This window comes from Cibotium barometz, chromosome 33 (genome assembly GCF_041138505.1).
Source record: "Cibotium barometz isolate CiBa-2024 chromosome 33, ASM4113850v1, whole genome shotgun sequence".
Taxonomy (NCBI): Eukaryota; Viridiplantae; Streptophyta; class Polypodiopsida; order Cyatheales; family Cibotiaceae; genus Cibotium; species Cibotium barometz.
The window spans coordinates 32065187-32085412 of NC_141078.1; the positions used below are offsets into that span (position 1 = coordinate 32065187).

General features: G+C 39.8%; 2 protein-coding genes across 2 annotated transcripts; both read right to left on the reverse strand.

Moving 5' to 3' along the window:
* Positions 1 to 869: 869 nt before the first annotated feature.
* Positions 870 to 2607, reverse strand: LOC147619492 (uncharacterized). The gene is made up of 3 exons (XM_086773450.1): positions 2453 to 2607; positions 2198 to 2369; positions 870 to 983 (listed from the first exon to the last, which is right to left on the reverse strand). Exons 1-3 carry the CDS (start codon positions 2605 to 2607, stop codon positions 870 to 872), a joined length of 441 nt encoding a protein of 146 aa, XP_086629576.1.
* Positions 2608 to 10055: 7448 nt separating this feature from the next.
* On the reverse strand, positions 10056 to 12700 carry LOC147619493 (L-type lectin-domain containing receptor kinase S.4-like). Its single transcript, XM_086773173.1, has one exon. It carries the CDS (start codon positions 12564 to 12566, stop codon positions 10368 to 10370), a length of 2199 nt encoding a protein of 732 aa, XP_086629299.1. The 5' UTR covers positions 12567 to 12700; the 3' UTR covers positions 10056 to 10367.
* Positions 12701 to 20226: the final 7526 nt, after the last annotated feature.

A 20226-nucleotide genomic window follows, 5' to 3' on the forward strand; every position in this document is an offset into this window, starting at 1 on the left:
CAATGGACGACTTCACCTACTCTATCCCAAATTCCACCTTGAGTTGAATTCCTTTGGAGTTCCTCTTCAGCTTGAACAGTAGATCCAACCACAAGAAGACGGTGAATAGATCTCTAGCTCATGTCGGACAAGATTTCCACACTACCGCTGTCCCAACCTCCTATGACGAGCACATCCCACTCGATCCCATTGAGCAGGATATTGTTTTTGCTATTTACATCTTGAACTTTGATGTTCAAGAGCTAGAGGATGATGACATCCAAGATCTCCGTCTAGTGGAATACATAGACACACAACCAGAGGAGACCACTTTAGACCTTGTTGAGGCCGTAGAGAGCTCTCGCATGGTGCTTGCATCCATCCAGCCTGCTGAAACCCAAAGTCATGACCCACCACTAGCTTCATTGAGTGCCATCACCATCGAAGGGGTGGAGTACCTCCTCATGTAGGATGTGGTGGAGCTCTTGGACTTGAGGGAGGAGGAACTATATAGTTTGTACGAGATGCCAGTAATGATTTCCTCGACTTTGATTACCAAGAAGCCCTACCACAGGTTGATGAGATAGGAACTATATAGTATACTTGTGCGAGATGCCAGTGATGATAATCTCCTCGACTTTGATTGCCAAGAAGCCCTACCACAGGTTGATAAGATAGGACTTGAAGGAGGAGGAACTATATAGTATACTTGTGCGAGATGCCAGTGATGATTTCCTCGACTTTGATTACCAAGAAGCCCTACCACAGGTTGATGAGATAGGGTGATATGATGAAAGTAGTGTAGATGATATCTCTGCTATCATTTCCATCTAGAAGTAGATTGAGGATGCAACTCCTCAATATGAGATCACAGATGAAGAGTTTGGTGCTTACAGAATGAATGCTTCAGACCTTGACCCAGCATGCGACAGCTGTGGTCCCCAGTCGGACGATGGCAGACCCATTCCAGGAGTAGATTTGGAGGCCCCCTTTTGCAGAAGGAGCTGGACGAAGTAGAAAAGGTATCTCCTTTTACCAGTTGCTCCCCAGATTTGATATTTAGGGCCTCTAGGGCATGTATACCCCACATGTATGATACCATGCCCATGAGAGGCTAGGAAGTGTTGCCCATGAGAGGCTAGGAAGTGTATTATCCGAAGGCTCACGTCGTGGGAAGCCTTGGATCTACAAAAATCAAGGCTTCCCATGCCATCCTTCGGACAGTGCACTTCCTAGCCTCTGATGGTTGGGCAGAGGATCATACATGTGGGGTCTACATGCCCTAGAGGTCCTAAATATCAAATTTGGGGCTATTCTAAAAAAAAATCATCCTCTCCCATGCATTGCATAATCGATGCTGACATCAATTTTATTTTGCAAGACATTGTGTATCTTGATGAATTTACATCGAGGCAGAGTGGAAGATCGGGAGCCAAGGAAGGGTTCAGGACTGTGCACTCAAGGAGTACATTGGCAAACTTGCTAATGATGTGATAGTCCTCCATAAGACTTGCTCTCCGGGGTATGCAGAGAACTTTTTGAAGATTAAATCACTTACAAAGGGTGGTGCATTCAAAGTTATTCCGACTAAATCAAGTTTGGAAAAAGTTATTCTACTTCGACGCTCAAAGTTACTTTACTTATTCTCAACTCAAACGTCTGGGTCTTTTGTTTTTTTAGTGGCTCGTAGCATTGTTGCGGGGGTACATGATCCCACCGTCATCAAGGCAGAGCTTGAAGGGCTCCATGTTTTGATTCTAGCCATCAAGGCGGCTTTAGAGTCGGGAGAGCCTAGTAGTAAGAAGCCTACGATATAGCTATGATGATTATGTTACTTTGATGACTATGTTTTGATGACCATGTAATTTTTTATGCTATGAATGGAAATTTGGGTTACAGAGTTTTTTTTTTGATATGTGTCTTGTAATGTATTTTATTAGTTGACTCAAGCAAATAAATTAAAATTAGTTGACTCAAGCAAATAAAACTACACACGTAACTCAAATAAAAATTGTATCCATTTGAAGACGCATATAAATCAACAAATTATATAAACTCAAATTAAAAGAGACTTTTTGTAACACAAGATAAGAGATTTTTTTTTAAATATACATCGAGCTTTACATAGCTTTTGAGAATTACAATCATGCAAGATATACAAAAATAAAACTAAAGATCCTGGCCCCGGAGGATCTCTCCAGTGTCGCATGCGTTGCACCAACTGCATGTCCTTTTCAATGATGGTGATCCTCTTTGCATAGACAGCTGCAAACACCGTGTCACCAAAAATATCCACTGCGTACGCCTCCGCAACCTCCTGGAGTGCCTCCAAAGCTTGGGCTGTCCACCGCGTAGGTAGTGGGCTTGATGCTACATGAGCCCAAAACCTCCTATCAAAACGATAGCATTGCAGATCCTACATGATCTCTCGCACCACACGTTGGAAGGAGAGCTTCGGTATGAGTAGGTTCACCGTCTTTTGGTATTTTCTAATCTCACGGAGACCCACAGTGCCAGGCTTCCACCTACGCTTGTGATGTTGCGGTTGTGGTGGTTGGACGGGGGGTACTCCACGTCCCACCTTGGGGGGCCAAACTCTCCTAGCAGTTTGCTTGGTGTGCGAGCCATGCTCTTGGAGGTAGGAGAGAGAAAGGAAAGATGAGAAATGAGGTGAAATGAGGGTTACTTCCCATAATTATAGATGAAAATTTATATATTTTCTAAATTAGCTCAATACATAAATTTGATGCTTTTTAGTTTTTAAAAATAGTTTTCCTTATCAGCATGAGCTCTAATTTTATGTGTATATATAAGTATCATGGAAAACCTCCTAGATAAAATATCAACCCCATCAGAGGTGTGTAGGGACCTTGTCGCGTCGTGTATAGACTTGGTATTAAAAAAAGGTCTCTACACGCGAGCCTTTAGACAAGGGCCCTATAGGCCTTCGATAGGGGTGATATTTTATCTAAGACATGTAAACTATATGATCTATGCACATAATAAATTTCAACCCATTTTGATCACTGCACACCATGCATCAATTTTTTCTGGGGAAAAAAATATTATCGTAGAAAATAGCACTTGCATATGCACATGGACTTGCTTGCACATGCACATGCATGCTCATGATGTAAGCCACATGATCTATGCACAGAATAAATTTCAGCCCATTATGATCTATGCACACCATGCGTCAATTTTTCCTACACATGCACATGCACTTGCACATTTTTTTCCAGGAAAATCTAAGAATATACACTGACATTTAGAAATGAAGAAAACTCAAAATATTCAAATCAATGGGCAAGTCCAGTACACAACATTGGAAATAAGGAAACTTAAAATATCCAAATCCGGTACATCGCATAAAGTACAACTAGTTGAGTAGAACTAAAGGAAAACGTGAAAACACAAAAAGATACACAAGCATTTACATAGCTCTTTAAACCATGTCATGGTTAAGATTGAATGCATCACTATTGTTAACTAATTCTATGAACAAGAGTGAGATCTGAGGGCTTGAGTGTGATGCCCTGGGCATGGATGGCTAACAGCTGACCATCATGCATGAGATCCACCAAGTAACTTTCAGCCACCTCTTGAAGAGAAAGCAACGCTTGGGTTGACCATGGCTCCACATTATATGCTTGATCTCTTGAAAAGTACCTGTAGTGCTTTCCCCTTTGTAGATCTTGCAGTATTTCTTGCACCAACCTCGATAAAGACGCCTTGGTATAATCAACTCATGACTCTTCTGGAACCTCCTAATTTCACAACAAGCGGCGGTGCCTGCTCTCCATCTTCTCTTCTTATGTGTCTACTTGGTGGACGAGCATTTCCAGCTGGAGACCAGGAGCAGCTTTCCTAGCTGGAGCAGTGGGAGAAGCTTGGGTTGCATCATTATCGGTGTCATTACATTCACTAGATCTGGATGAATGAACCGGTATCTTGGAAGGCATCTTGTTTGCTCTTTGCTTAGTACATGCCATACTCAAAAGCTAGAAGGAATGGAGAGAAATGAAAGAAGTTCCTTTATTTATAAATGGAACTTACTATAAGTTATTGACACTTACTTTTAACAAATATCAACACTATCAAAAAGTTATCCATGTTGACTTTAGCAAACATCGATTTCTTCAAAACATTGGATTGCTACAATACTCTCATAAACATAAAATGTTATTTCATAATTACAATTCTATCGATATTTCCATTTTCTATCTCTTGGGTTGTCAACCATTCTGCATGATGTTCTTTGGCCATGCTATTTTCATATCGTGCTTTCCTCACTTCATATATTTCCCTACAAACAACTTCTGTATCATTGGATTTGGATTTTATTAATTTGTCCTCATATCTTATCTCTATTCTCCTATACCACCATTGGAGTAACTGCCTCATAGGATTGGAATCATTGATTCCACCTCCATGTGTCGTTGCTTTTTGGAATCCGCATTGAGCTTACCAATGAGATCGCTCCATACCTTCTGTGGACCATATCGTCAAACTTCCTTGTTCAGCAAAGTATGGACCATGAGCCTCAAGTATGTGCTGCATTCAAAAACACAGGATCCACAATTAAACTCAAAATATTACATTCACAATTTAATTGTAAAAATGAAATGGAGACTACTCTGACCATATAGTGTGTAATGTAATTTGAATTCCATGCCTCTGTCATTGAGTTTTGAAAGTTTACAACCGCCTCTTTAAATGCATTGGCATCATCAGAATTGAATGTCATCTTTTGTAAAAGTGGTGCCAATTTATCAAGTGCAATCCACACATTTGCCTTTGCTATCCGTGTCTGTCCCCCATTGCTCCGATCAGGGACAGCCATGTGTAGTTTTTTCCATGCTTCATGCTTCTCTGGTTTTTTTACAAGCAACTTACCATCTTCATCTCGTGTGGTGGAGATAAGATTTTCCTAGCCTTTTCTCCCCCAAAACACGGTTTGCATGGCCAATTTCCACTCTTTCCTGACTTTTTCTCATCCTTTTTTATTTATACTTGGCCCCGATGTAATCCAACATTAGACAAGAGTTGTTCTATCTTCTTGCATGTTGCATCAGCATCTGAAGCAGGCTACATCTTGTAGGAAAAACACACGTACTCAAACACCAACTTCTCTATTATCCTTACTATGCAATGCAAGGTGCAAAAGTGGACCCTTGTTAAGGGTATTTCTAAAATAGGATCTAATGGCACTAACATTCCATTCCTTTGGACACACCGGTCATGTGATGGAGCACCACGTTGTCCTGTCCTTGCAATCCATTTTGCATGTAATATAAGCAAGGGAACTCAGCTGATGCTGAATTTAAAACACCGAACATACATTTCAATGTTTTCAAATCGCTAGCAAGATGCCATTCAACCTTGTATTCACCAAATCCATCGACATGCAAAACTTCACCATTGTTTTGCCGTCGTACAATATCTCGTATCTCTATTAAGTTAAAAAAAATCTTAAGTACTTCATGGTCCTCCTTTGGTACCTCAAATGTAGCAAGCCACCATTTTTCATTCTCCAATTGCACACTAAAATATTTTGGATGTTCTGAATTGATGCTGGGATCCAACACCCTATTCATTAGTATCAAGATAACACATTCAAGCTTTTGGCTCTTAACGACTTCACTCTCATCAAGCTTCAAAACAAATTGAAGCTTACCTCTGCACTCTTCTATAGACATATTGTAGAACTTTACCATTGCTGCTTGTAGCTTGTATACATTCAATACAAAGTTATTGTCTACATGCAATTTGAAGGACACTTCCTTTGATCCAGACTTAAGTATCTGTGTATATGTTCCAAATGCTTTGGCTCACCAATTGTGTCTAACACTTTTGCATTAAGATCTTTTCGTGCCTGCTTTACATGGAACAGTTTAGGTATGGGTACCATCCATCTCTTGTTAAGAACAGCCTTAAACCCTGCATCCAATTGCTTATAAATCCTAGGATTCGGAGCTAATCCATACCTTGTCACATATGCCTTGAGCATCTATAGCTGTGAAGGTATTGCTTACCTCCTTCAAACGTAATGTTGCAACATCATCACCAATGGTTTTGAATTTGGGGTTTTCCAATGCATACTTCACCATACCTTTGCGCAAGACCTTTGCAATTGCATCATAAACCTCTTCACTTGGGTTGGAAAACATATTCTTCATGTTTGCACATTGTGCATAGAGCCGCCGATTATATTGCTCACTCCCTCTAGTCAACTCATGAAGTGGTTTGAGCAACCTCACACGCTCACGTGCTTGTTTGTTTTTCGTTGAGGGTCCAGCAACAACAACATTCTTTGAAAGCATTGCTACCATCTTTTTGTTGTCCTTGTCCAACCCGTGCACCACATTTTCCATAACATGCATCGCGTCTTGCAGACTCTAATTCTCTCTCTCCTTTTCACTTAGTGATTTTGTGAGCTCCTTAATCCTTGCATCCATGCCCATCACGGTGTGCTAAACAGATGTGTAAACACTATGAGGAAGAATTGCTAGCTTCCTAATGTATCCCAATAACCTTGCATTACCTTTACACACCTACTTAATGAAAGATGTAAGCCCACTAAATTGTGGAGGTGTTTGGGTAATTGGATCGGGTGGATAAATACACCCCTCAACCCAAAGATCGACATGTTTTTTCCCTGCATTTCTTTCTTGTTGCATTATCTCTGTTGGTTGCTTTCTACTTGTTGTCATTCTCTTGTCTAGCGGTGTGTACTCGACCTCCAATTGGAAGTGAATGTCTCTCTTCTTGTTCTGGCCTGCATCCTAAAATTAGCATTTGGATAAAACACGGCTATTAACCAAAAATTAGCTCTGAACAAAATACAACTATTAGTAAAAAAGTAGCTTTTATACATTTGTACAACTCAAAAATATAACCAGAAATAACATTATTAAACACAACTTTAACCAAATATAACTTCAATATAATTTAGAACTAAATCATAACTTGTAATCAAAATAACACATTTATTTCACCCAAATAACATCATAAATGAGAAATAACATTATTGAACATAACATATAGACTTCAATATATCCTAAAACTAAATCATAAGTATTAATCAAAAATTATATTTTACACACTTCTTTCACTCAAAAAATCACTAAAATAAACAATCTAAATAACACATAAAAATAGCATCCTTAAACTCAAATATTATCTTCTGTGTTACACATAACTAAATCACATTTAGAACAATATGATGGTCAAAATAGAAAAGAAAACAAAATAACTCAGACAATATTAAACCATAGCAAAACAATCTAAATAGCACAGAAATAACATCATTAAACTCAACTATTATCTTCTATTTCACACATGAATCACATTTAGAACAATAAGATTAGCATTAATAGAAAAGAAAACATAATAACTCACACAAAATTAAACCATAACAAAACAACATAACAGATAACAAGATGGACATACGTCCATTGCTCTCTTGTTCTTTGATTCTTTTGCAGTCTACAAGAGCTAATATTGTAACATTATTTTAGAATCTTTTTCTAGAGAGAGAGAAGTGAGAGAAACCCTATAAGGGGCAAAATGGAGAGTCCATATTTCTCCTAATGTGCATCTTACACGATATAGGCCAGAAATTGGGCATCTCAAAGTGTTTGGTAGTATTGTTTATGTGCATGTGCCAGATGGGAAGAGGAAGAAGCTTGATCCAAAGGAAGAAAAGTGCATCTTTATTGGGTATGCACAGGATCACAAAGCATACAAATGTTACAATCCAGATACTAGGCAAGTGCTCATTTCATGAGATGTGGTGTTTGATGAGCTTGCTAGTTGGTACAAAGCAAAAAATGAGGACGCGAGTGATTCTAGTGATGATGATATGCATGTGGACTAAGTTCTACTTCTATGTATGGGCCACAAGAGTCAAGTGGTAGCAGTGTACATCCATGATCAGGGCGTTTTCAGCATGATAGTGGAAGCACTAGTAGTAGTGTTGTGGACAAAGGAAAGAAGAAAGTTGACTTAGAGGGTATTGGCATTATAGGATATGAGTCATCTAGTTCAGAGAGTTCGGATGAGGAACTTGGCGTACTAGTCTTACGCACACTAAGTGAAAAGCAAGAGAGATATGTACCTCCACATGGTAGAGTGACAGGTGTACAGAGTGATCCATGAGTTTTGTGGAGATCATAAAGAGTCAGATATTGAGTTGATAGGTTGACATACCATGGTTTTGCTATTGGTAAAGCATGTATGACCTCTTTGGAAAAGCATGTAGAACCTACATTCTACAGAGAAACTATTGGAAAGCATGTATGGAAAAATGCAATGGATAAGGAGATGGACGCATTCGTTCATAATGATACTTGGGATTTGGTTGCGTTACCATAAGGCAAGAATGTCACTGGTTGTAAATGGGTTTATAAGGTGAAATACAAGTCAGATAGCTTGATTGAGCATCATAAAGCGCGTCTGGTTCTAGGGGTTATGCACAGACCCAAGGCTTGGATTATGATGAGACGTTTAGTCCAGTGGCGAAGATGAAAACTGTGAGGTTAGTTATTGCCATCGCTGTAAGAAAATTGTTGTGAAATGCATCAAATGGATATCAAGAATGTATTTCTAAATGGTGATTTCCAAGGGGAAGTTTTTATGAAGCAGCCAGAGGGTTATATACACCCAGGGTACCCCACTCATGTATGCAGGTTGAAGAAAGCACTTTATGGGCTAAAACAAGCACCTCGCTTGGAGTGATAAGATAAGCCGATATCTTATCTCTATTAGTTTTCATGTTTCTATGGGCAGATTCTTCACTCTATGTGAAGAAGACAGATCATGGGATTATTGTGGCTATCATCTATGCGGATGACTTGATTCTAACAGGTGATCATGCTACAGATATTATGCATGTCAAGAAGCCATTGAATGGGCAATTTGATATGAAAGACTTTGATCATGCTACAAATATTGAGTGTGTCGTTTGATATGAAAGACTTGGATGATTTGAGGTATTTTCTTAGAATTGAAGTGGTCAAAGATCATGGAGGAATATGGCCAGTCCAACATCAATATGCATTGGATATGTTGGCTAGATATGGGATGACTGAGTGTAAACCCATGAGTATACCCTTGGAGCAAAATGTGAAGTTGAGGGTTGATTTTGGTGAAGAGTTAAGAATATCCATCTATGTACATGAAGAGTTAAGAATATCCATCTATGTACATGAAGATGGTTGGCAATCTCATTTACATGACTATTACACAGCCATACTTGAGTTATGTTGTGGGGCTAGTGAGTCAGTTTATGCAAAGTCCTAGGAAGCCTCATTTGGATGCAATGAGACAGATCATGCATTATGTAAAGACCACTACACGTTATGGCCTTCTTTATGAGTATGGCAAAGGCTTAGATGTATATGCTTGAGAGGAGCTGTTGAGATTACAAGCTCCATGAAAGCTAGAGCCGGGCACGATATGTGCTGGCATGGTAGACAATAGCATGTGTGTGGCAATAAATGGCCGCGTCTAGCTAGCCACATCGTGTAGACATTAGATAGGGTTAATTGGTGTGTGAACGCAACACATGTAGTGTGTGGTTGCGTAGTCTACTTCTATTATGCATTATGAGAGTGTGGATATGGCTTCCCTCTATGGTTAGGGTTACATCAATCTATTAGGGTTTGCTCTTGTGTGTGTGTGCTCTCTCACTATCTATCTTTTATCAATAAGATTTCTTACTTTTCCAATCACCTAGTGAATGAAAGGATGCAGTGCTACATGTTGATCCCAGACCTATAGTTGCTCTTATCACTAGGTTTATACCTAGTGGTAGGAAGGTTATAGGAGCGAGAAAGTGCTTGGGAAACCATTTGCACGGTGAGGCATGGAGGAGTGGGCGGGCGGACGGGTGCGTGTCACCTGTAACATAGCACATTAGTGCATAGAAACTATTGGGGGGGCCTACGTATAGTCGTATACATGTAAGGGGAAAATAAACAAAAAGTTGTTATATGTTATTTATTTATGTTAATTTAGAAGGGAGGTTTTAATTCAAAATCCAAGCATTTACACTTACAAGGGGGGGTGAATAATTGTGTTAAAAAAATAGGGAGGGTTTTTCTAGGGCGACTCACCCATGAGAAATCAACGTTCAGTGAAGAAACTTCACACACATTTGTGTAGATTACACGTGGAAACTTCAGCTTAATTCGACCTTTCAAGGGGTGACCTTTGAATTGCACGAATACAACAAAACCATCGCTGTTAACTCATTACTCTTGTTGCATACAGTGTCGCTTGACTGATTGCATTGCATTTTCAGCTTTCATGGTGGCTCCCAAGGGCCAGCTACATAGAGGGCCCAAGATGCAGAAGGTAGCGAGCACTGAGAGGACCGGCGCCAGCTAAGAAACAAAAGAACTGCTTTTGGTCAATGAGGTGAAAGACGAGGGCATGGAGAAATCTGAAGACGCCGGGGCACTCAAGGGGTTCACCGCCTTATTGCTGTCGGTCGCATATGGAAAATCAGGCCTTGACGACGGCAGCGAGATGATGGTGGTCTTTTTTAGCAGCTGATGCACTTGTCTCATTGTTGGGCGATACTGGGGAAGAGGGTGGCAGCATGCAAGGCCTACATGGAGAACACACCTCCATCGATTATGATAATCATCTTGCAGCATCTCATCATCATAATTAGTAACCGGTCCAATTGATTGTGCCATTACTGGGTCAATGGCATCTAGCAGCTTACTGCTTTGCTGCAGAAACCACACCCAGTCTACTAAATTCATTTCCTGAGGCTCTAGCTCAGCGTCCAGAACTCTGCGCCCGCTTGCTACCTCTAGGGCAAGTACCCCAAAGCTGTACACATCTGCCCTGTCGGTAGCTTTTCCTGTGAAGTAAGTTTCCGGTGCAAGGTACCCTGGCGTCCCTGCTGCAGTCATGGTGACCATCGTGTTGTGAGAAATCAGCCTTGCAAGCCCAAAATCTCCTAACAGAGGCTCAAATTCTTTGTTTAGCAAAACATTGGCTGCCTTTACATCTCTGTGCAGCACACACTCCCCCAATCCTTCGTGTAAATACTCCAAAGCAGATGCTACACCGAATAAGATGTTAAATCTTGTGTCACTGGATAAACTGCCCCCCTCTTTGTGCTTGAATAGATGGTGGTCTAAGCTACCGTTGGCCATGTACTGGTAGACTAACAAGGCTTTGCCTTTGTGATAGCACCACCCATGGAGTTGCAAGAGATTGCGGTGGCGAATGCTGCTGATTATCTTGACCTCAGAAGGGAAAGTAGCCTCTTCTCCCAACCCATCGTGCATTTTCTTCACTGCCACCACTTGCGCCGATCCATGCACACGCAAAGTGCCTTTGTAGACACGGCTGAATGCACCTTGACCCACCAGCAGCCTGTCACTAAAGCCATTGGTAGCTCTTCTCAAGTCACTGTAGCTGTACTGAGGCACCGAATTATACTGCATCTCTATGGTGGTGCTGCTAGGCGCTGGGCGCCCGCCCGGAGCTTGTTGTCTCTCCACCGGCCGCTTCTCATGATGCCTCCGAATCCTCCAAATGACCAACAATATGAGCACAATGAACACAATTGTAACTGGCAAAACGATCAGAAGGGTGGAAAGAGGTGATCTCCTCTTATGGCATTGGAGGCAAGCATTGAACGATATTGAGGTCGGATCAGAACTGGGGGAACTGGAAAGGCCACCATTAGAAATAGATAAATTCCAGGAATAAACAACATGCCCCCCATAGGAACTACCTGTAGCTGCTGTAAATCCTACATACAGAGGCCCGTTGAAAACACTAGAAAGATCCACATGTGGAAGCTGCAAGCAGGGTTGCACAGGGCGCTCGATTAAGCTGTTATTATTGATCCCATGATTGATCATCCATACCTGGACAAGCTGGCTAGAAGCGTTGTATTCGACCCAAGCAACGAAGGTGAAGTTATTGTAGAGGTACAGGTCGGAGTCGCTGGAATTTGTGTTGTATGTTTTGTTGGATATCAGGCCGTTCACGTCGATTCCTATGTGACTTGCGCTTGGGTCCTGCATCTCCGCGTCCTGATGGATGTCGAATTCGACAGCAAAGAATGGGCTCTGCGGGCCGGCGAGCTCTGAGCGGCTGGCAAGACCCAGATGGTCACCCGTGCTGTTGTGGGGAGGCGCGGCTTGTGGAGAGATAAAGAAGGCAAGGCCATCACCGTTGTTTCCATAACTCTCTGTTGTGATGATCTGGAACTGGAAAGAGGTGCTCAAGGAAACAAAGATCGCTTCATTGCCCACTTGTTGCAGAAAGTCAACAGGCTCTTTCCATATGAACCAGCCCTCGTTGTAGGTTTTCGAGAAGTTGGCTAGCCTCTGAGGGGACCTTGGGTCGGGGGTTAGCCAAACAGCGTCCCCATTAGCAACGTAGGATGGGCTGCTGCCGTCGTAAGACGAGTCGTTCACCGGCACAAGCAGGCTAAATTGGTCTATGCCATTAGAAGCTGGGTATTGGAACTCTAATGTAAGAACCCCTGGCTGGCAGCATCCAAATAGAAGCATGCAAAAGATCAACCTCACTAGCTGTACGTCCCTTGCCATTGCTGTCGCTCCCTCTCACCTCTGATCTCTCCTCCCTCTCACCTCTGATCTCTCCTCCCTCTCAGAGCTATGATGGACCTTAAAAACACACACGACAGTGCAACTCCCTCTCAGCTCGTCGGGTATTCATCTCACCTAAATAGATATACTCCTATGTGCAAGGAGGACTTTGAAAGTCATGGCATTCATTGACCATTTCATGATAGTATCTACAAGGAGGTAAGATTTAGAGTTTAACTACTACCAAGTGGGCAGCCTTGTTAACATGAGATTAAGTTGAATGAATGTAGATAGATAAATAGTCCAGAATCCAGATAAGTCATTACTCTTTACCTTGACCGATTCTTCTTTCAAAATCTGAAACATTAATCGATTTCATAATGCTAATTTTCAAAAAGTTCAACCTCTATTTTTTCCCCTTTCTTTTTAAATAAGTGCTTAGAGAGTCTAGTTCTATGCACTCAAAAATACCACTATTTTCAAGGCAAGCAAAACTATCAACTTGCATTTATTTTCAATTAATGGGTTGAAAAATACTAAAAGATAGTTTTTTTTGTGCACTACTAAGAAACCCTATGTATCACATGCGTTCAAGGGGTATTTCAAAAACCCCTTATCTATGAATTTTTCATGAATAAAATGATCTCTTTTTCTTTGTAGATTTATGGGTTTTTTTTAATCGTTAAAAAATCTCTTTTTGTAAATGTATTTCTGTAAATTTATTTTAAAATTTTGAATTAATAACTCCTTCATTTAAACTCACGTGGTATACTTACATATTTTTATGTGCATCTCCAAGAGTTTTTTCCACCACTAATGGTATGATTCCATGACTTAAGACCAGTCTATTGGGGTAATATAATATAAGTTTTTCCACCACTAATGGTATGATTCCATGACTTAAGACCAGTCTATTGGGGTAATATAACATAAGTTTGGTAGCCTTAACACTAGTTTGATAACACTAAAGGACATAAATGTGTCCTTTCAAGGGTTTTGAAAAAATCATTACTCTTAGTGACGTATCCATCCATGATTTTCTTTTAAGGTTTTTGAAAAAATCATTACTCTTAGCAAACATATCCATAAAATCCTTTCCTTTCTTAAGATTAATATTCATTACTAGACCATCATGAAAATTTTACAAAACTTGTAAATAACCACAATAACTCATTTCTATAACAACCCAAACAAAGGTCAATCGATCCTTGATATGGTATAGAAAATGTATTTACAACTTCAGCTTCCACTTAAAAGAAAATATATTTTAAACACCATAGGATTTTTCTATAAAGCTTCAATATTGTGCAAAATATTAATGTTATAATGTACGAAAGATATAGATTGTATAATGAAGGAACAGTAAAAAGCATATGCTTTTTCTTAACAGCATGATTTTAGGACATCACACATAGCATCTTTCATATGAAGAACTCATGAGGACACTACGCCAACCATGATATTATATAGATTGATAAATAAGAAAAATCTTAAGCCTAGAGAAAGGCTGCGCACACATTTGAAGTGATTAGAGGCCAGGGATAAGATATGTTAGCTCTGAGTCTATCAGTGCAGGCGAGGCAGAAGTTGCCTGTGAAGTAGCGGACCAATCTACCCGAAAGGTTTTTCGTCTACTGTTGAAGAGCTGAAGGAGTGTTGTACCTGCGATAAAGCTGCGATTGCATCAGCGCGCAGCTATGAGAGAGATCTCCACTGTCCCCACAGCAACCTGCTAGCAACCAGGCATCAGCGTGCAAGAGATCCACACGGCAACCTGCAGCAGCAATCAAGCGACCGTCAAATTAAAGATAAGGTTGTTATTTTATTTTTTTTAAAAAATAGAAAAAGGATCACCATCAAAATATCTTTTGTAAGAAGTGTTCACACATTTTGCAAAGCTAAGATAAAAATGCACTCCTTTATGGGCATCAATGCTCTATTTAATGGTTGGATCATCATCAAAAATGTTTCATCAAACAAAAGTTACACGAAATCTTTCGTGTTAAACCATGAGGCAAAAATCATTGTAAAGAGCGGCCAAATGAGCACGCTAACATATGTTTGTGTGAAAGAGAAGAACGAAAGAAAAATGATGTGGCAACAAGAAGAACGATGCTCACACCAAAAAACTTGTCAAAGAGCGAAGAGTCAAGCCAAAGAGCAAAGACCAAGAGCCAAGAAGAAATCAACAAAATGAATAAGGAAACATCATCAACAAGAAGAACAAGAAGTGGCTTCAAGGTCATAGCAACCAAGAGGCTACCACGATATCGACATCAACATAAGCAACAAGAAGCTACCAACACTACCTTAGCCATTTGTTGTACGAGAGCACTGCTATAGCCGCATGTATAGCCTTGGGTATAGCTGCATGCATAGTCTCATGTATAGCCACACACATAGCCTTGTGTATAGCTGCATTCATAGCCTCATGTATATCCACATGTGCAGTCTCATATATAGCCACGCTATAGACTACAAGAAAAAATAGGGAAAAAATATGGGAGATGTTTATTCTCCATTATACTCCTTTATTTTTATATATATAATGATAGAAGTATAAACAAAAGCATTAGGTTTAGGATTGGAGCTTACCTCAAGATCTAGCTAAAAAGTGGGGATGCCGTAAAGAGTGTATTGCGAGTGAGAGTAGAGGATGCATAAGATAGCTAGAAGATCAGAAGTGAGTAGAGTTTGGACATTTGGAATCTACTCTTCGAGACCTTTCCAATGATATATAGCATGATGGAAAAATTGTCATATTCAAGAAGTCCCTAAATTTGGTGATGAGTTGACTTGTAAAAATTTCACCATGCATCCATTTTTGTAGAGAGAGAAGGTGTAGAAATCCTTAAAGGGCCCATTTTGAGTTCAAATTTTCCCTAATGGAACAGAAAAAACATAAAAACATAAAACACTAATAAAAATATAATATTATCCAAAATTACTACTTGATGAGTTACAAAGTGGGAGATAATAGTATCAATACTAATGATCAATATCTTCAAAATCGCTCTGACACATTTTGATTGTTGTCACCCCTTGTAGCTTCATTCTTAACCCTCACATTTATATTGTTTTGAGATTGGATATTTTCATTACTTTTCGATTGTACATGGACATGGTTCATAGTAACATGATCCTAATCACACAAAAATTTAATGTAAATGAAACAAAATTTAGAAAAAGAAAGAGGTTAAAGGTTTAGGACCTACTTACCATGCTTGCCAAGAAGGGGCTCCATACATGAGAGCTCGTGCATGAGTCATAAGAGATTATTCAAGAGAGCTCATGCAAAGCTAATGATAGATGGGGCCTCCATAACTCATGAGAGATTATGCAAGAGAGCTCATACAAAGCTAATGATAGATCATGCATAGATCTTAAGAGCTCATGCATAGCTTTTAAGTGACTCGTGCATAGCTCATACAAATAAGAGCTTATGCATAGCCCTCTTTATGCATAAGAGAGATCATAAGAGCTCTCTTGTAAATACCTCTTAAGAGCTAATGTATAGCTCATGCAAATAAGAGAGCTCATGCATAGCTAATGAGAGATCATGCATAGCTTATAAAAATAAGAACTTATGCATAGCTCATACAAATAAGAGCTTATGCATAGTTGAGGTTGAGGTTATAGGAGCTCATGCATAGAACTCATGAAAGGTTATGCAAGAGAGCTCTCTTTATGAAATATAGATCATGAGATCTCATGCATAGTTCATAAGAGGTTATGCAAGAGAGCTCATGCATAGCTCTCATGATGCATAAGAGAGCTTAGAATGTTAAATTTGCAGCAATGTGATGAGCTATGGTGGATCAAATGCTAGAATCAACATCATTAACAAAGAGATTAGACAATAATTAAGACATGATTAGCAATTAACTGATAGCTTAATGTAGGCATGGATAATCAAAAACCAGTAAATTCTCATTAGGCCAATGTCTCAATTTATAGAGTTTATATCCAAGCATCTAATCCCACTAATTTCTCCTTGATTCACTCCACCTCTTTTGCTTGATTCTCTCCACCTCTCCCAAAATATCTCCACACCTCCTAAATCTCCTCATGCTACCCTTTATTTTCTCCTAGTAGACACTTCTCACCTTTTCACAGCTTCTCTCACATTTATAGATTCTCTTTTATAGCCTCTTGCCCAAGGGCTTGTTCCTGCACACACCCTATTCACTTGTATATTTCAACACCTCCCCTCAAGTGAATACTCCTAGCACACCTCGACCCTATACTAAGTTTCCCTCTTACTTGATAGTCTGCGACTAGTGCCTCAAGTCCCTAAACTCATAGTCGTTGACACTCTCTCTCTCTATGTGTCCAAGGCTACAAGTGCCTGTGACCTTGACTAAAGTGCTCACACATACATCTACCACATGGCCTACATCATCGGTGGTTTTACTCTATTGGGGCAGGTTACATTGGGTTCTGGAGTGTCTCTCTCTCTCTCTCTCTCTCTCTCTCTCAGAAAAGATGATCTGACTCCACTTCCTTAGGAGCCTCCATGAAGTTTGCCGATGTCGTTCCTTCTCCACTGGGTTTGCTGAGGAGTCTCTTGCCATGTGTCCTGGCTTTCCACAGTTGTGGCAAGTGAAGGTCCTTCCTACTACTCTGCCTCTTCCTTGTCCTCATCCTCGAGAGAATCCTCCTCGGGTGAAGAATGCTTTTTCTTCTCCTGCTGCTGCTGTTGAGTCCAACCATTTCTTCTCTTTGCCTCTGGTCTCTTGATCTAGTAGAGCTTCTTCTATCTCGTGTAGCTTCAATTCAGGTACATTCTTTAATGTTGCTACAATGTTTTCATATTCACCTTTGTCCACACTCTTCAGAAGCACTGCTAGTGCCTCATCATCTTGTACCTTTTTGCGAATAGCTGCCAGTTGTTGCTTAATGCTTTTATATCTGTTCAAGTGCATGATTAAAGGTTCACTTTCCTTCATATCCAATTTGTAGAATTGCATTAACAAATTTATCTTTAAATTTTTAGCTTGTGTGCCAAATAATTTATTGAGTTCATCCCATGCATCTTTTGCCCATTGTATCCCTATGATGTGATGAATGATTTCATCATTTAAACTGAGTGCGATAAGTCCCAATGCTTTTTTATTCCTTCTCTTCCACTAATTTTTCCCTCTCACCTTTGGGCATTCATCTCTTCCCTCAACTAGCCTCCACAGATTTTTTCTCATGAGCAAATACATGGTTTTTGTCTGCCATGTGTAAAATTGCTCCCCATTAAATTTGGCTATCTCTTGTGCCGTACTCATGATGATGTGAAGGGGGTCTTACCTCTTAATCCAATTTCAAGATTCAAGGGTAGTGTCTACCCTTTTACAACTCAATCTGGTGTTTAATTAGGTGATGATTACAACAGATTTATCAGCATAAATTTACCAGAAATTACATTAAACCAAGGGTAACAAATCTGTACGGAATGGTTGGAGTATCAAACCATCTCCGAATCGCAATATGAAGTTATAGGGATCTGTATCAGATACCCAATGGTTAATTTGCACCCTCAATTGCACCAAAATACAGTGATTAGTACCGATTAATCACTGATTAGCAAATTAATCCTCTATTTTATGTGCAGAAAACAGAGTATGCGAGGAGTCCAGATCTGAGGCCTTGGAGTTCAAACGAGCTCAAATCCTTTCAAGGACATCAATAGCAATTATTCTAGTAGAGGATTAAGCTAAGAAACACAAGATTTGACCAACATTGAATGCTTAATCTCTGTTTTACCAAAGTCACCTCTGCAGATTTATGAAGAGCTTGGATCTCGCTGTAGACTTGATCAAATCAAAATATATCTTCACCAGCTTGTATAACTTGAAAACCCCTAGGGCCAAGAGGAATTAGCGCCGTTTCATCTGGAGCAGACAAGATCTCATTTTTCCCTTAGAAAAACGGCGCTGGAAAATTAGCCAAAATCAACAGATGTAGACGGCGGTTTGGCAATTTGCTTGAATGGTCTGAAGGGTGGGCAAGGTAGCTATGCTTGCCTAGAAGCTTTTGCCCTAATGTTTCTCCTAGAGGGAGATCAAGCCCCTCCACTAGTTGGGGGTGCAAAGAGCTAGTTGAAAAGAGGTAAAAATCTTAATTATCTACTAATCCTAATTATCCAAGTGATTAGCAAGATAATGGGCTCACAAATTGATGGATTCTACGCTAGGCTCTGATACCATGTTAAATTTGTAGCAATGTGATGAGCTATGGTGGATCAAATGCTAGAATCAACATCATTAACAAAGAGATTAGATGATAATTAAGAGGTGATTAGTGAGCAATTAACTGATAGCTTAATGTAGGCATGGATAGTAAAAAACCAGCAAATTCTCATTAGGCCAATGTTTCAATTTATAGAGTTTACATCCAAGCATCTAATCCCACTGATTTCTCCTTGATTCACTCCACCTCTTTTGCTTGATTCTCTCCACCTCTCCCAGAATATCTCCTCCTAAATCTCCTCATGCTACCCTTTATTCTCTCTCCCAGTAGATACTTCTCACCTTTTCACAGCTTTTCTCACATTTATGGATTCTCTTTTACAGCCTCTTGCCACCAAGGGCTTGTTCTCGCACACACCCTATTCACTTGTATATTTCAACATAGAAGACCTCTCTGTTATGCATATCTCATGCATAAAAGCGCTCTCTTTCCTTATGCCAAGAAAGAATAATCATTCTTATGGACAAGTGAATGCATGTGAATAAGAAACAAAAAATAGCAAAAGTAGTGGGTAAGTATTAGAGCTTACCTCAAGATATGAGATTTCGAGAACCTTCACAACACACGAAACAAACCTATCATATAGAATAAAGTTAAGATAGCATCTAATAAAGTTAGGTCAAAAGATCTGAGTAGGAAACAAATTAGTCCTAATCTTATTAAAAAGGAGGACAAGTGAGCAAAATAAGTGTGTGAATAAGAAGAAGAGAAGAAACAAGAATATTCCTAACCCTATCTTTTGATTTGTTTCATATGACATATTTAACCTCACTAGATAGATGCATGTTTGATGATCATAAGAGGGGCTTAAAAATAGAAGGTCAAGAATAGTGAGAGAAATAGAGAAGTGAGAGTAATAGAGCAATGTTAAATCAATAGAGAGAGAGAGGGGGATTAGAGGAGGAATGGAGAAGAACATAGAAAATACATACCTTTTTTAAAACATAGAGGGGAAGAGATGCATCCCTATGAAAGAAAGCACTATGCTTGTGGAATATCTTGGAAGAAAGGAGATGAAGGAGATAAAGGAAGGGAAAGAAAGGATAAGAGGTATCAAGGTTGTGGAGTGTAAAATCCTCAAATTTTTGGCTTGCGTAAAGGAAGGGAAAGAAAGGATAAGAGGTATCAAGGTCGTGGAGTGTAAAATCCTCAAATTTTTGGCTTGCGTATGTAAACCTCCCCTTCTCTACACCTTTATATATATAAATACATTTTTTTTAAATGGAGGAGGATAAAGCTCGATTGGTTTTCTCAACCACCCATGCTGGACAAATTTTTCTCTCTCTCATTTGTCTCTTCTCCCACTGGCTAGTTGTGCAATGTTCATCTTCCATTTGTCTTCTTTCCACCGGCGACCAGGCCATTGACTTCTCCTCTCTCTCACTCATGCACACATAGAAACCCCATACCCCTCCAACTC